Source organism: Nematolebias whitei, chromosome 19 (assembly GCF_014905685.2).
Source record: "Nematolebias whitei isolate Nwh7 chromosome 19, NemWhi1, whole genome shotgun sequence".
Classification (NCBI taxonomy): Eukaryota; Metazoa; Chordata; class Actinopteri; order Cyprinodontiformes; family Rivulidae; genus Nematolebias; species Nematolebias whitei.
The window spans coordinates 31112859-31129742 of record NC_056516.1 but is presented as its reverse complement, the minus strand read 5'-3'; the positions used below and the strand labels follow the sequence as shown (position 1 = coordinate 31129742).

Sequence of the window (16884 nt, the reverse complement as noted above, 5' to 3'; positions counted from 1 at the left end):
TATTTGTTTTTAAAAATTAAATTTGTTTCCTCAGAGTCCTTGCAGACGGTGGTGCGACCAAACAAAGGTTCGACCGTGGAGGTGTCCAACAAGCTGCCTTCGGCTGAGTGCACCGTGTGCACCGTCAGCGAGGCGAACGACACCCAGACCTCCTGCCGCTCCGCTCTGTCCCTGCAGCCTGAAGCTGAAGTGAAACTGCTGTTTAACTGCCCCCAGCAGTCGTACACGGTGACAATTACCAGCTCTATAGGTGAGTTTCTGCAACAAATGGTCACGGCACTGAAACCTTTAGTAGGTTTTATTGTTCCTTTAAAAAATATATTTTTTTGTACATTTAAAATGGCTTTAGGAACAAATACCAGTTCACAGAGGCAAATGCATATTGGTTATCTATCTGTTAGCAGAATTATGCAACAAATGATAAGGCTGAATGCTGTGAGATATTGTTGATGTGTGTGTTGTGTAAAAAGGAGGACAACGTTTATGTTTTTGCATTCCATCTTGACCAGATTTTTAAAATACAAAAATAAAAAAATAAAAGAAAGCCTCTGACAGTGAAAATGCTTCAAGATTGGTTTCTAACGATGTTGTTAATTTGATTCTGAACACCAGTCTTGGTTCCCACCCATTTATTTCTTGTTCTTTTGTGTCAGAAATGCATTTCGTATCAAGAATAAACCACTAAAATGTCTAACCAATCACGTTGTCTTAAACTTTAATCAGATTGCACTGAGAGCGCCTGCAACCCCAAGATGGTAGAAGTCCAACCGTCCATCCTGACGGAGTTCCACAGAACCTTCATTTGGGAGGTGAAGGCACCTAAAAAGATGTTTGTGAGTTTGAACGTTCTTGGAGAAGGACTAACGGAAGCATCGAAACCTTGCACCGATGGACTGCAGTATTCGGTGGCCCTATCAAAAACGGACTTGGAGGACAAAACTCAGTATTGTCGTGGGGGATCCGTGACCCTTTTAAAGCTGGTCAACGAGGCCGTTGCGTCTCTTGAAGTCAAGCCAGAGACGCAGGTGGAGTCCGTGCTGTTTCAGGCCTCCGCTGGACCTTTAAGTAAGAACACATTCCTGTGCAAACTCCTCTTTGAAACACTACCATACATGCATTTAGAAACAGCCGCCAGTTAAATTCAACAAAACCTTGGCCTATGAGGTTAATTGCGATAATTAAGCCACAGTTGGTGTTATTGATACTGGATATAACCCTTAAAATGTGTTTATTAATGAGCTAAGGACCAAGTTTTGACTTTACATGTGTAGATGAACAGATGCTGGGATATATTCATCATTTAACGCGAGTTCCTCATTTTTCTGGACTGAATAAAACGTGCACTGAATTTAAGGAAATGCAAACGGGAGACGTCATTTAAATTTGACCCATCAAAATGAATGCGGTCATTTATTTACAGAATCAAATTTAACATCAAACATTTACATTAATTTGGCAAATTATGAAAATAACAACAAAGCAATCAATCAGGAAAAATCATACGGCCATGATTTCTCCGTTGCTGCACCAACAGACATTTATAACTGTACAACTATGATCTTTTACCCACATGAATGTGGGTAAGCACTTTACACAGACATTTCTAAATATCTGGGAGAATTTCTACTTGATAGAAAAGTTTAAGATGAAAGATGAAGTTTAAAGGGGAGAAAGATGGTGTTTGAGGTAGAGTGTTGAACAGAACGGCACTCTCCGGGCTTTCTTCAGCTTTTCCTCACAGTACACTTAGGTGGTGAAAACGACTCTTTTACCTGGAGATGTCTCAGGCGAGATTCCGTTTAACGCACCCTTTCAGCGTCTCCGTAGGATGCTGTTACTCGTCCGGAGTAGCGGCGAGATTCTGTCCGCCACAGCTCACCTCAGTGGAAATGTTATAATCCCATGAAACTCGGAAGAGCTTCGTTGTCATGTCAGGAACTCCAACAGCACTCCATCAGAACTTTAGCTCTCGTGTAGTTTACAGAACTCCCACAGAACTCTTGAAGTCTGACAACTCTCCAACTCTGTAACTCCGTGAGTCTCTGAGTCTCTGTGAGTCTCTCCGTGTCCCTGTGAGTCCGTGTAAACCAGGAAGTACTGACATTTTAAAGACTCTTTCCCGGTTCACTTTTTGGGATTTTTCATTGGTCAGAAACGACCAGAAGGGGTGTGTTTTTGTGACGTAATAGGTTAGAGACCGCGAGAATTGTTATGAGACAGCTCAGAAATGTTCTCACAGACCGAGAGGGTTCTGTTTTGGCGTGCCTAAGACACAGGTGCAAAACATCTCTATTTACGTCTGAGAGGATTCTAAAACATGACAGTTTTAACATAACAACTTGTTTTTCGTTTGACTGTAACCTTGTAAACGCACACACTTGCTCATTCAAAAGACAGAAAATCAAGAAATGCTTATTCAGGTGATTTCTTCTCTGAATGAGGAATAAAAATCATTACTTACTGTTTATGTAAAATAAAAATGAGTAGTTCTTTTCAACCTGTAAAGCATTGAGTGAACTAACACAACTTGATTATCAAAACATTTGTAAGACAGTAATGATTATAAAAAGAGAGTGTTCTTTTCACTTGAATCTTCAAGAAAGAAAGTCTCAGGATGGGTGAACCTGTATTTATGGAGTCAAATACATGAAATGACAGCTTCTGTCCCACAAGGTTCTAAAGGTCAAGAGTTTTGACCTTAGACTGGGTTCCGACGTAGGCTTAGTCCACTACACATGTTTGAGAGTGAGGTTAAAACTCCTAGTATGACAAGCAGACTATGACATTAGCTAAATGCTGGCTTCTTGTTCTTGTTCTTTTGGCTGTTTCTTCTTCAGGGTCGCCACAGCGAGTCAGCTCACACTGTTCTCTGTCCTCACTCCATGTCCTCTCAAACTGAGTCTACATATCTTTATTTTATCATTTCCTTTTTGTCTTTTAAATCCCCTTTGTCGTTTTAACTATATCCTGTCTATAGCTGTAAATTCTGATGGTTTAAACTAGTAAAAGTTTTATTCGTGCTATTCTTAGCTATGAGATTTAATACACAAATAAGTGAACTTTAGGGGTGGTAAAATACGGATTTAGTATTGAACCAAGCTGTTTTTTCCACCAGTTTTCCATTTAAATTATAAACTTGATTATGTTTTGACACATACATTACGGTTGTGCAATTTTACCCCTTGCCGAGTCATTTTCCCGCCATTTTGCACATTCATGCTAACGCGGTGGGGTGTCTTTAATTTAAAGAAAGGAAACTGATAGAAATATCTGTAAAACATTTTTTTCAGAGCATGTTTTAAATAAAGAGCTACTGTACTTTAAAATATAGTTTACAACAAAGCAAATGAGATAATCAGATGTAATCAATGCTATAAATGCTAATTAGCATGTGGCTAACTGTAAATAAGCTTGTTTGCAGCGTTTTATACTCATCCACAGCATTTCCAGGTGTTTAAGATGTTTCTTGCGTTTACTTTTACTCCAATAAATTGCAAAAAAAGTTGTATAGTCTGTAAAATAAATATCACAACCAAGGATGGCACGTTGGAACTTTTGGCAAAAACGTGTTGCATTTGTTCACATAAAAAGAATCGGTGACCGCTTACGTTTTCTTTGAAGAGAGTCCAATTTTTAAAGGAGTTTTTCAGCTGCTGCTCCTTGTTGCAGAATTAAAGGTCAAGGGTCAAGGCATCAGTCAAAATGGAGGTTAAATGGGATCAGGCCAAAGGCTTTAGGAGGAGCTTTGCACACAAACCAAGCAGTTTACAAACATTTTAATCAGAATTTCCTTCTGTGTCACTAAGTTTTGTTTTTATTAACTCCTTTCAGTGGAACCAACAATCGTGACCATCGGTCCCAGTGTTACTGTTGTCCTGAGCCGTGACCCGGGAGAACCAGAATGTGAAGTGTGCATCCTTGGTGGCTCCACTCCCGATTGTAGCTCGACAGAAAAGACACTAAAGAGTGCTGAACAGCTCTCCGTGGAGTTTAGCTGTATGAAGCCTCAGAATGTATTCACTGTGAAGATGACAACAAAAATAGGTAAGAAACTGAATGATGATCTATTTTATGCTAACTAAATAGGATTTTTAAATATTTACTGATTAACATGTCTTTAGGTTAAATTTGTTTCGGCTTTTTGTTTAATTTGATGATTGAGTTTTCTTTTGTTCTTTGTATTGCTGAAAGTCAGCTGAATTTAAACATTTGGTTACTTATTTCCTCAGATTGCACAAAGAGCTCCTGTACTCCTGCTGCAGCTGAAGTTGATCCAAACCTTTTCAAGGACTTCAAGAGAACCCTAAAGTGGGACATTAATGTCCCAGACAGAATTGTTTTAACTTTGGACTTTCCTAATTATGGACTGAAGGACATTTCAGCCGCAGGAAGTTGCCCGGATGGCTTTCAGCACACGGTGAGCACCACGAAGTATGACGGAACAATCAAAACAAACCGTTACTGCAAAGACGGGACAGTGTCTGAGCTTGATGCGCTTGGAGCAACGACTGTGATGCTTGAAGTGCCCAAAGGAGGAGAACTGACCAAGACTGCGTTCAGTGTCAAAGCGACGCCAAGGCGTGAGTAAATAAACACTTTTATTTCTTTAGAAAAACAAAATGAACATAACTATATCCTTAAACATTTACCTTTTGACTTTAGGTGGCAGAACAATGTCTGTGACCTCTGACCCCAACACCATAATCTCTGTCAACAAGAAGGATACAGATGCAGATTGTAGAGTGTGCATAAACTATGGGTCCAAGCAAATATGCAACCCAGTGCTTCTGAGGCTGGCTAACCCTTACAACACTTCAGTTGAATTCACATGCCCTCAACCTCAGGATGTCTTCTGGGTGGACATAAACAGACAGATTGGTACGAGTATTAAAAATATTTATTTGCGAGGATTGGTATTTGTATCCTGTTGACTGTGAAATTGGTTTGTAAAGATGAAACACCCAAGCTATAATAAGCTAATGTCTTTTCTGTGACCGTGTCTGCTGCCTCCGAGTTTCAAATCTCCCTGGCAAAGAATAAATTCAGTAACTGCAGAAATTCAAAGCTTGTAACAACATAAATCTGTCTCTCAATATGTTTTGCCTATAGACTGCACGGCAGCATCCTGTCCTGACAATATTGTGCATGCTGAGAACACGTTTTTCCCCGACTTCAACCGGACTTTCACTTGGGACTTCAAAACAAAAAATTCCTCGCTGGCTATCAAACTGAACTTTCCGGAACTGGGCATGCAGCAGATTTCCAACGAGCAGATGTGTCCGGATAACCACAAATACTCTGTTATTGACTACCTGCGCACAGGGCCGGCGATAATCGGTACTTTTTGCAAAGGAGGGCCCGTGACCACAATATTGGCTCTTTACAAGGGCCGTATGGCTCTGTCTGTGCCCGGGAACACCAAACTGTACCCGGTAGACTTCACGATTGATGTTGGACCTGCCATCAAAAGTAAGTCTGAAGTGGTTATTGTATTCTTGATTTGATCTAATAGATGACTGAGATGTCACAGCATGTCTGATGTCTTTCTCACTGTATAAAAATATATCTTTGTGGGAGTAATGTATTGTCTTTAATCAAGAGTGGACAGTTTAATTCAAGACCAGGATTTATGATTTTCAACAATTTTGTAAGGGTGGCCATTGCTCCCCTGGTCTCCCCTTGACGTCACCCCTGAGCAGGAGATTTGTACTCCTTCATAGAGTACTAGTTTAATTTACTTTTTTCTTAGTCCACATTCCAGCTGTGTATTTTTGCACCTAACAAATAAAATGTACCTTGTCATAAAAATCAAATATGAGGAGGTATCTGATGTCCTTACTTATGTTTCTAACCCTGTAGTGTCTGCTTCTCTCCCCTCAGGTATGGCCATACTGGAAGTCAGTTTACCACGAGGTGTATCAGAAAACGATTTCATCACCCCAAACTACCCTGGAGATTTCCCCGATTCCCACCTGATTCAGTGGGACTTCAAGATGCCCGGCATGCACAACTACACCGTCCACTTTCAAGAGAAAACGGAGCCCGAATGCCTCTCGGGCAACGTAGAAGTGGAGTATCGGAACGAGAAGGTGGTCAGACGGACCCTGACGGGTCCTCAGCCTCAGCATCAGCAGGGCGACTTCAGCATGGTGCTGAAGAACTGCGAAACCAACACCACCCTGCAAGGACTCAGCCTGAGCTTCAGAGTCTCTGTGATGAGAAGCGGCCATCCAGGTACAGTTAGGCCAGTCACGATAACAAATTTTGCTGGGCGATTTATTGTCTCAGAAATTTTTGCAATGAATTGATATTGTTTGAAATTTGACAATAATTATTAGTTATTGACAAGTTTGAGAAGAAATGTTGGTTGATTTGTTTTGAGTGTAGTACCTTTTTTGACCACCGGATGGTAGTATAAGACTGTTTGAACTGAAGGATAGATAGTGAGGAAGCGAGCAGCGTGTCTCTTTAAGGAAAATGGGAGGGAGGCCCCTTGACGTGATATGGGCTGTCTCCATTTTTTTCCAAGTCTCAAAATGGTGGACGCTCTGTGTGGTTTGAGCTCTTTAGCATAGCATTGTTCACACAAAGCTTTTAATAAAAAAATCAGTAAACAAGTTCTCAGCTTCTTTTTGCAGAGAAAAACAACTTTTTACACGAAGGCACAAGTTTTAACCGTGAATTTTGGAGCTTCGACAAGACAGAAGTTTTTCCCCCCCTGAGGTCGGCTAGATAGCTTAGCTCGTAGCTTAGCTTCTCAGCTTAGCTGCTTTTAGCAATCCAAAAACGCAATTTTGGACGCTTAAAACGGATTTTTAAAGAGAAAAGAGAAAGGGAGTGGTCAGTGAAAAACACTGGAGTTGAGCCTTTTGTCATCCAGTGTCTTCAGTAGAAAGAGAGAGACACGAAGAAACGATAAAGCCGATAAATGAGAATGAGGTAGATAATTTTCATTTATCATGCGGTTAATTGATTTATTGTTTATCGTGACAGACCAAGGTACAATATGACTAAATATGACCGCTGGGAGTCAGGTTAAATGAAAAGCCTGATTTGGGACCTTGAAGTCAGTAGTTGATGCAGAAGAGCAGAGTGACACGGTTTAATTTCAGTGGTGCCCAACCGTGGTCCTCGAGGGCCACGATTCTGCACATTTTAGTTGTTTCTTTGCTCCAACGCACCTGATTTGAATAAATGAGTGATAAACGGGTTTCTCAGAACTGCACAGTTGGTTCTGCTGAAAAGACAGTTTTATATAAAAACAGTGACGGTCTCATCTTCACAGCTTTGTTTGACAAAAAGCTGCTTTATGAGCAGAAAATCCGAGAAATATGTTCCTTTCATTTCTTTTTAACTTCTGAGAACGAGCGAACGAGTCCTACGATAGAGAAGTTAGTCAAAGAGTATGGAAAGCAGATGGAAATGAATGTTTTTCTTTTTTCAAATAAATTGTGGCTGAAAGTTTAGGACAACACAATGTTTTCTGTCTTCGTTATACAGTACTTTGTTCTGATTAAAAAAATGTTTACTCATAATACCTGTAGTATTACAAGCATAAATTTAAGAAATTAAGTCAAAAATTTTATATTTTGTTGGTAAATATTTTAAATACACCAATATACTCAATATAAATGACTGAGCACGCATCAGGACATTTTAAATGCCATTACAGGAGTAATATAATGTATTTTTCCCTATAGTAAAGTATTCCGTCTGTTTTGTGTTTTTTGTGTTAGTTCTCTGTACGGTGGATCTAACCAAACTCAGAGGAGTCTCCCTGCAGATCCAGAAGGTGGGTTCTGACCCATTTTGTGAGATCAGCATGAACTCAGAGGTGAAAGAGAAGATGGAGGTGGCTGCTGGAACCACAGCCAGTCTCTCCTTCCTCGACTGTCCAAATGAGGACGTTCGCCTGACTGCAAGCCAAGTTCATTGTAAGATATTTATTTAGCTTTTGTTGTTTATAAAAAGTTTATTTTATTACAAAAATATGACGTTTATGATAAAGTCCATTTTACATGTTGAGATGGAAACTCTTTTTATTTGTGCTAATTGTGTTCTGTCTGTTTGCACTGGTTCTGAATATGAGAAACCCACAAAGGGAGCTTAAAGTTGAAGGTTTGCTCTGTTTAAGACTGAACTGAACCTTTAGAGTGAACCAGTCCCAGATTTATGACTTTATCTTGACCTGAAACTATTTATGGGTGCATCTAAAAAAAATTAGAATATTATGAAAAAGTTCAATATTTTTTGTCAGTCATTTCAGAAAGTGAAACTCGTATATTATATCGATTCCTTACACAAAGTGAAATATTTTGATGCTTTTTTTGTTGTAAATTTTGATTATGGCTTACAAATAAGGAAGAAAAAAAAAATCAGCGTCTCAGAAATTTTAAATATTGTGAAAAGGCTGAATCTTGTAAACTTCTGTTGTCACACCCTGATCAGCTGATTAACTCCAGACATGAGCTACAAATGTCTCATTCCTCAAGTCCAGCCACTCCTGAACCAGAGACGACATCAGGAGCGTCTTACCTGCTGAGGAGACAAAGATCTGGACTGTTGCTCAGTGGTCCAATGTCCTTTTTTCACATGAAAGTACATTTGACATTATTTGGAAATCGAGGTCTCAGAGTCTGGAGGAAGAGATTAGAGGTCCAGAATCCACTATGCTTAGAGTCCAGAGTGACGTTTCCACAGTCAGTGATGGTTTGGGTCCATGTCCTCTGCTGGTGTTGGTCCACTGTTTTCTGAAGTCCTCAGTCAACGCAGCATCTAGCAGGACATTTTAAAGCACTTCAAGTTTCCTTCTGCTGACAAGCTTTATGAAGATGCTGATTTAATTTTCCAGCAGTGCCCACACTGACAAAAGCTGGATGTGGAATATTCTAATTTTCTGAGACACTGAAGTTTGTTTTTTCATTATTTGCAAGAAATAATCATTAAATTACAAGAAATGAAGACTTTCATTTCACTCCGCGTATTGAATTTATGTACGAGTTTCACTTTCTGAAATGTTTGACAAAACCTTTTCACAATAATTAATTTTTTTTTTTTTAGATGCATTTGTAAATTGTCACTTTAAGGCTCAAAACAAATGCCAACGACGATTTCTGGAACTAAGACAAACCCTTAAAATAAACAAAGTTGGGCGGTATTCTCAGGTTGGTTAGACAGAACCAGGTAAGCCAATTCACCCAAACTATTTAAATTTTCAGGAAGTAATGGTGGACAAAAAGCCCACACGTGCAATCTTTTACTGCCAAAATAATTTATTATTGACAATATTTTGATCCTGTTTGGATGAAAAGCTGAACGATGGAGGAGTCCTAAATAAATGTCCCACATTTGGGCAGTTCATCTCAACATTTCCACCATCGCTGACAGAATCCATTATTTTTTATGTAAGCAGAAGCGTTTTATCCGAGTGTCTGTCTTTTTTTAGTAATGGAATGCGAAAGTGGATCATCGTGCCCTTCAGCGTCCCTCACGGTCCCCTCGCTGGACTCCTGTCTGCCGATGCCCCTCGACAGCTTCACATGGCTCCTGAAGATTTCTGAGGACAGCTCGCTGGACCTGGTGTCCCCCACAGGGAGTCTCAAGCAGTCCTTGCCGGGACAGGAGTGCAATCAGTCCGTCTTGCTGCGCGTGGCCGAGGCCGATGAGTTTTCTATCGGAGATTTCTGCTCCGACGGCGTAATCCAGAAAGTTCAGGTGCACGCCAACGTCTCCGTGACGGCTAAGGCGCAGGACTTCAGCAAGATCAAGGAGCCTTTACTTAACGTCAGCGTCAGTCCGGAGATCGGAGGTAAAACCATTAATTCACTCTGAACCAGCATTGTAGTCCAGTCAAATTTATTTATAAAGCACATTTAAAACAGCAGCTGTTACCAACGTGCTTAACAATAAGATCAAAGACAGTAATTAAAGAAAAAATAAGATATAATTAAAAGCATCAAAAGTGAAACATAAAAACACAAAAGCAATGAAATACTGAATCAAATCTCATTGTGTTAAATGTCAGTGAATACAGGTGTGTTTTTAGGAGAGATTTAAAAACAGGAAGTGAAGTGACCCTGTCTAATGTTGAGAGGCAGATTGTTCCAAAGTTTAGGGTCAATGACTGAAAAAGCTCGATCTCCTCTGAGCTTCAACCTGGTTTTTGGTACAACCAAAAGCAGCTGGTCAGATGATCTCAGCGCCTGAGAAGGAACATATGGTTGAAGTAGGTCATAGAGCTATGAGGGTGCAAGGCCATTAATGCACTTAAATGTCAACAGGAGAATCTTAAAATCAATTCTGATACATACAAGGAGCCAGTGAAGGGAGGACAAGACTGGTGAAATGTGCTCAAACCTTTAAGTTCCTGTTAAGAGCAAAGCTGCAGCATTTTGGACAAGCTGGTGACGTGAAAGGGACACCTGACTGACCCCAACATAAAGAGTGTCACAGTAGACTAGTGGGGTTGTAATGAATGCATGGACTATTTATTTCAAGGTCAGATCTGGTCAACACGGACTAAATCTTAAATATCTGCCTTAACTGGAAGAATATTTTTGTGTAGAACAGAGTTGATCAGTTTATTAAACTTAAAGTCAGAGTCTAAAACCATCCTGAGATTTGTTACAGACTGCTTAAGATATGACTGACGAGAGACTAGGTTAACAGGAACAAAGACAGCAGTGGAGCTAGGGTTAAACACAATGACTTCAGTTTTCTGATTGTTGAAACTTAAAAAATTTGACGCCATCCATGGCTTGATGTCATTAAGACGTTTTAACAGAAGAATTGTGCATGAACTATTTGGTTTTAAGGGCAAATAAATCTGACAGTCATCAGCATATAGAATGAGATGAAAGGCCATGTTTCCTCAGGATAGACCCCAAGGGGAGCAGATACAATGAAAACAGAAGGGGTATAAGAATTGAGCCCTGCGGGACCCCGCAGGAAAGAGTCACTGAAGCAGATAAACTATTACCAATATTAACACAAAAACTCCTGTCACTCAGAAACGTACCTTGAAACCTGCTCATAACTGTATAACCAACAACTCTGAACCACAAATCATCCAGTGTATCTTCATGTTTAGCACAGAAATCCTGTGATCTCTTTAATTAATGTGTGTATGTATATATAGAGATCTCTCTCTCTCGATAGATAGATAGATAGATAGATAGATAGATACACACCTTATTAGGCAATAGATCATTCCTGTTAAATGCTAACCTGTTATCCTTTTAAGTTTAATAAAGGGCTTGTGTCAATTTACTCATAAAGTTTAGATTAAACGGAAGAGAATTAAGATCACATAAGACGAAACATGGCACCAAATGATATGAAATAAAAATGCCCATAATTTATAAAACGGTCATACTCGAACACAAACTGTAGTTAGGAAAAGTTGTCACACCCATTAATATTCTGCCACCACATGGATTTAAGTTCAAGTTTAAATAACGAACACATAAAATGAGACCCTAAAGAAAGTAACGAATAGGGGAAAAAACAGCTGAATGTTTTTTTTATTGCCAGACTGAAGCCATTGTTTGGGTTATTGATAACGTGTAATCTTCTCAACATGCTCTTAATCAGCAGTTCTTTTAAAAGTTGTTTTCTGTTGAGTTTTTGTGTCTGATCATGGCAGAATGAAGTGTGGTGTGTGATGAACAGAATCTGAAAGTCCTGTCTTTAAGAAATGGGAGATAAATTTAGGGATGACCTGTCGGTGAATCTGTGAGAGGTACTGTTCCTCAGTTGATCGTTGGCTGTGAAGGTTTCCAAACTTTTCAGCTTTCAGCCCTGAAAATAAATCACAGGAACTCATGATCTCCACTTCTTCTTCTTTCAACTGTTGCCTCTTCAGGGGCCACCACAGTGAGTCATCCTCCTCCATCTCGCTCTGTCCTCACTCCAACTACCTCCATGTCCTCTCCAACTGCATCCATATATCTCCTCTTTGTCGTTTTCCTGGCAGCTGCATTTCTAACATCCAACCAATATACCCACTGTCCCTCCTCTGGACATGTCCAAACCATCTCAGTCTGGCCTCTCTAACTTTATCTCCCAGTTGTTCAACCTGTGCTGTACCTCTGATGATCTCATTCCTGATCTTATCCATCCTTGTCACTCTTGAGGAGAACCTCAACATCTTCATCATTTCTGCCACTTCCAGTTCTTTCTCCTGTCTTTTTGTCCATGTCTCTGTCTCCAGAACATACAACATAGCTGGTCTCACCACTGTCTTGTAAACTTTTCCTTTGACCTTTGCTGACACCCTTTTGTTTTAAATCACTCCTGGATCTTTTCTCCATCCACTCCATCCTGCCTGGACTCTCTCTTTCACCTCTTTACCACACTCCCCAATTTCCTGGACCGTGGACTCCAAGTCCTTGAAGTCCTGCTCCTTGTAGCCTCTCTGTTCCACCAGCCTCCCTCTCATTCACACATGTACCTCATTGGGCTCCTGATCCAGACTTTTGGAACCTGTGATCAACTAAAACACGTTTTTAGCTCATTGGGAATCGTCTTGGTGCTAAAATACAAATAATCTGTGTCAAACTGTTATTTTTTTATGTAGCTCTAATCATGTGAGCTGCAGAACCAAAGACGATTTTTATCTTTAGCTTGTCACAAAACGTCTGAAAATTCATAAAAAAATTATTTCTTTGTTATATCAGAACATGTTGCTTCAACAATGCAGCAAAGGTGAGGGAGGGAAAATGCGTACAAATTGTTCTGACTCACCTAACAGTCAGTCGAACCGTTGTGTTCTCCTACACTTTACCAGCACCTGAATGCAGCAAGTTCAGACTTGCTCACCGGCTGTTTTTATCCATCCAGTTGAAGCACTGACGCTATTTATTATCAACAATGTTTGAAACTGTAAAATCAAAAAAGGAAGAGTTGTTTATCTTTAATTCAAACCATTAGGAGAGATTAAATCTTTATATTCTGCACTTGTGTGAATCCTCGCTGTGTTTTCTTCGTTGCTTAGTCATCCGAGTGTTTAGTTTCTGTTCCGTTTGAAACTAAACAAGTTTCTTAAAAGCTCAAATTATTACACAAATTATTAGCTATATAAAAATGGATTTCACATCTTATTTCCAGCTTCCACACAGGGGCAGTATTGTACTACAAGACAATACATATTGCTGTGTATTTAAACACCAGCTCATGTTGAAATAATGAGTTCTGAGATTTATTATCACTTTCTGTTCAGAAACCATCATCTACAGAGTCAGCCCGATGCCGACCTCCCCCACCCTGCTGGCCTCCCCCAACTGGCCTCGGGGCATGAAGCCTCTCTCCACTGTATCCTGGATCGTCACCTTTCCCAGTCGGTACCAAGCGCACGTCCAGTTCATGAACATCAGCCAGCCCAAATGCGAGGACAGACACACGGGCATCGACATGAAGCTGCTGGGCCAAGAGGAAGAGTTCATGAGCCGCCGCGAAGACCAAAAAGAGCTCACGAATTTAACGGTGCCCCAGAGTTTCTACCTGAACATGTCCAACTGTAAGCTGGAGAAGGGCCGCTTCGGTGCCGTGGCACAAATTGTTCTTCAGAAAAACACCAGTAAGTAATTGTTTTTGTCTGGCGCATGAAATATTCTCACCGCCATGAACTTAAATTGAACTTTTTGTTCTTTGTTTTCGCCCCCGCCCAGATTTACTGGCCATCCTTCTTGGATTAGCGGGAGCTCTTGTGGTTCTAATCATAGTGCTGGCTGTTGTTTGTGTTCTTGTAAAGTAAGTGCACCAACAATGTGTCCTTTTTCTCTGAAAGACAGAAATTATATAAAAAGAAAGAACACCATTGATTTCATATTGCTCGAGCCAGCCATGTTGAGCTGTGACGTCTTGACTGGTCAGGAATCTGACTTTAAAATGTCTTTGGCGGAGCCTCGTTCACTTTTAGGTACAAATCGAATGCACCACAACTCGTAGACGATCTCTAAACTTTGTTTCACAGTCGCTGTTGTTTCTTTTTAAATATCTAAACCACACATTTTTCCCAGCTCCGCTCTGAATGCACAACTTAACCCGCTGCACATTCACACCATTTTTATGTAAATCTATCATTTATTGACACCTACGCTTGAGAAGCCCCAGTTTGTTGGAGCAGATCAGAGAAACAATCTTTCACATGTGGATGCTGGTATAGGAGTTACTGTGAGGCCGTACTTTTAGAAAATCACATTGGCCACTCAAAATATCAGTCCAATTTTTCAAAATGGCCGACAAAGTACTATATTTTCAAATGGCGTTTTAATATTGTGAAATTTCTATTGTATAAATGGGTAGTGGGAAAATATAACATGCTAAATTACCAGTATGACTACTGTATGGAACTGCAAATTCAAAATGGCAGCCATTTTTTAAGCTGGCCACCAAAAGTTTAATATTTTCTAATGGTATTTTGTCATCTTGATGTTTATGAGGTAGAAATGTGCAATATGTTTTATAATAGGAAATGGAAAAACATTTTGTGCAAATTACTTAAACGATCGTTGTACAGAACAGAAAAAAATAAAAATGGCTGCCCTTTAAAATAAAACCAGTTTTTAGTAATCTAATCTTTAGAAGCACAAAATAATTTGCTCTTATGGAAAAAAAAAGTTTTCTATTGCCCCTTGATGAAAAACACGGCAGCCATCTTGGAATTTCTAGCAGCTAGCACACTTCTTTAAAAGCGTATTGTCTAAAGAAGGCTGTGTGACGTTTTATGCTTTGATCCAGATTTGAAAGATTTGTTTTACCTTTATTTTTATTTTTACACCTGGCACTCGTGGGTCTCCGTATATATCTGCTGATTTCTTTTTGTATTTCCCCCCCAACAGGAAAAAGAAGCAAAAAGTGAAGGAGTCGTCCATCTACTTGGGCAAGGGGAATATCTTCCGCCCAAGCGACCGGCACTTCACCAAAACTCGATCCGACAACGACTCTCACGTCTACGACTACATAGACGACAGCTTGGTCTACAACCACCTGCTGGGCCGCTCCGCCTCCACCGACAGCAAACAAGACTTCCAGCCAGGCCTGCAGGTGGACTGCTATAAAACCTTCACAGGCCCCAACGATGGCAAGCTGCCTTTCGTTAAAGAACCAGACCCAGAACCTGAGTTGAAGCCGTATAAAACGTTCCTGGACCCCTCTGAGACGTTTCTCCCGTCCCGCCCGCGCACTCCCATCGGCCGGCAGGACAGCCTGGGCTTCCAGGACCGCAGGATGATGGACAACGAGCTCTACACGTTCAAAAGCACGGGCGAGTTCAACACCATCCGGCTCTCCGGCGCCAAACTGGAGCCCGAGCTCTCGGAAACAGAGGAGTCCTTGTAGTTTGTTCGGACTTGATCCGTGAACCGGACTGCTAAATCCTCCGTACGGCAGCGAGCGTCTGCGGGACCGGCGTCCCTCTCAGGGAGTTCTTTCTAAGGCAGACCGTCGTCAGGATAAGAGCTGCGAGTCTCATCTTTGCAGCGACAGATTTGGGAAACAAACGCATTTTTTTCCTGGGACGATTCACTTTGACTCTTTTCGTCTGCTTAAAATGAATCGACAGCCTGCGGCTTAAAAACTGAAGACGTCTGTGAATATTTGTTCTTGCAGCACAAACTGTAAGAACACAAAATGTTCTTGCAGTTCTTAAAGTTGCGCGTTTGAATTTTAAATTTAATACAAGAAGGGTAACTTTTGCAAATGACTGACAAATGCACGATTTTCAGTGAGACGACGTAGCCGAAACCCACTGAAATTAAGAATACTTTATGAAAATCTTTCCCGATGTTTTTTTTATTTACAGTCGAGACTATTTGTCACATTTATTGAGGTGTTGCGTTCAGGAACCAAACAGTTCTCTGATGATTCAAACCCTCGTTATTCACGTTTTTTAAAAGGGCACAAAGCGACTCTGTGCTTATTAAATCAAAAACTTTTTAAAAATAGATTTATGAACGTTTTTTTTCTCATTTCTTACTGATTTCATGAACGCTTTTTTTTTTTTTTTTTATAAGCAGAATGCACGGACAAACGTCACCTGGACATACCCAGAGTTTTCAGATTAAGATGAAACAACTTTGATGTTTTTGTATTAAAAAAAAAAAAAGTTTTAAAGTGGGGTTCTACGGAGAAATTAATAACGAATATCTTACCTGCTGTGGAACGCATAGTTTGGAGAAACTGTTTAATTCCTCCAAACTAATCTCTTCAAAAATCTATCTACAACAGGTAAGATACTGCTTGTTGACTTTCAACAAAACTTCTGAACTTTTTACATGTTGTTTTGGTAAATCTTGTTTTTAAGATGTGCCGCGTGAAGTCATTGCTGTTTCTGTCCGAACATGATTGTTGGCTGAACCCACAAGACAAAAACAAGAACACCAAAATATTTCTGTTGTGTTTAATTTGTTTCATGAAGTTTTCAGTTTTCTGAGCTGGAAACTTTATCAAATCTGCTAATAATGCTGTTTTTATATACTATATTTGTGTTGTTTTTTTAAATGTAAATACAATTTTAGTGTTCGTTTTTTTTTTTTTTTTTTTTTTCCAATAAAGTCAGAGGGGACATATTTAACTCAGCTTGCCTCCTGCCTTTACATCTCAAAGCAACGAAGGTTAATTTTCCGTTCTGAGCCGAGACGTCGACCTTTTCCTTCTGGACCGTGAGAAGGATTTCAACCACAGGAGCTCGAGCCACAAGAACCAGGAAGATTGACGGTGCAGAAGAACCGCAGGCTGGGAAAACAACTTCACACGCCAGGATTACATAACGATCACACGTCTGCAGGGTTTCTCTTTTTGATTTTAGAGCTTTGACCGCTTCAGACAACGGCAGCTGCTTCCATCTGAGCTCAGTCATGAAACGAACACCAGGGCAGAATATTT

At 40.2% G+C, this 16884-nt stretch overlaps 1 protein-coding gene across 1 annotated transcript; it reads left to right on the top strand.

Moving 5' to 3' along the window:
- The first annotated feature begins 959 nt into the window (after positions 1 to 959).
- Positions 960 to 15416, top strand: cdcp1b (CUB domain containing protein 1b). Its single transcript, XM_037692996.1, is given in 11 exon segments — positions 960 to 1065; positions 3832 to 4044; positions 4230 to 4580; positions 4663 to 4878; positions 5110 to 5469; positions 5881 to 6234; positions 7737 to 7934; positions 9446 to 9808; positions 13220 to 13600; positions 13683 to 13749; positions 14841 to 15416. Coding segments are annotated over 11 exon segments (3003 nt in total). The 5' UTR covers positions 960 to 1064; the 3' UTR covers positions 15340 to 15416.
- The last annotated feature ends 1468 nt before the right edge of the window (positions 15417 to 16884 follow it).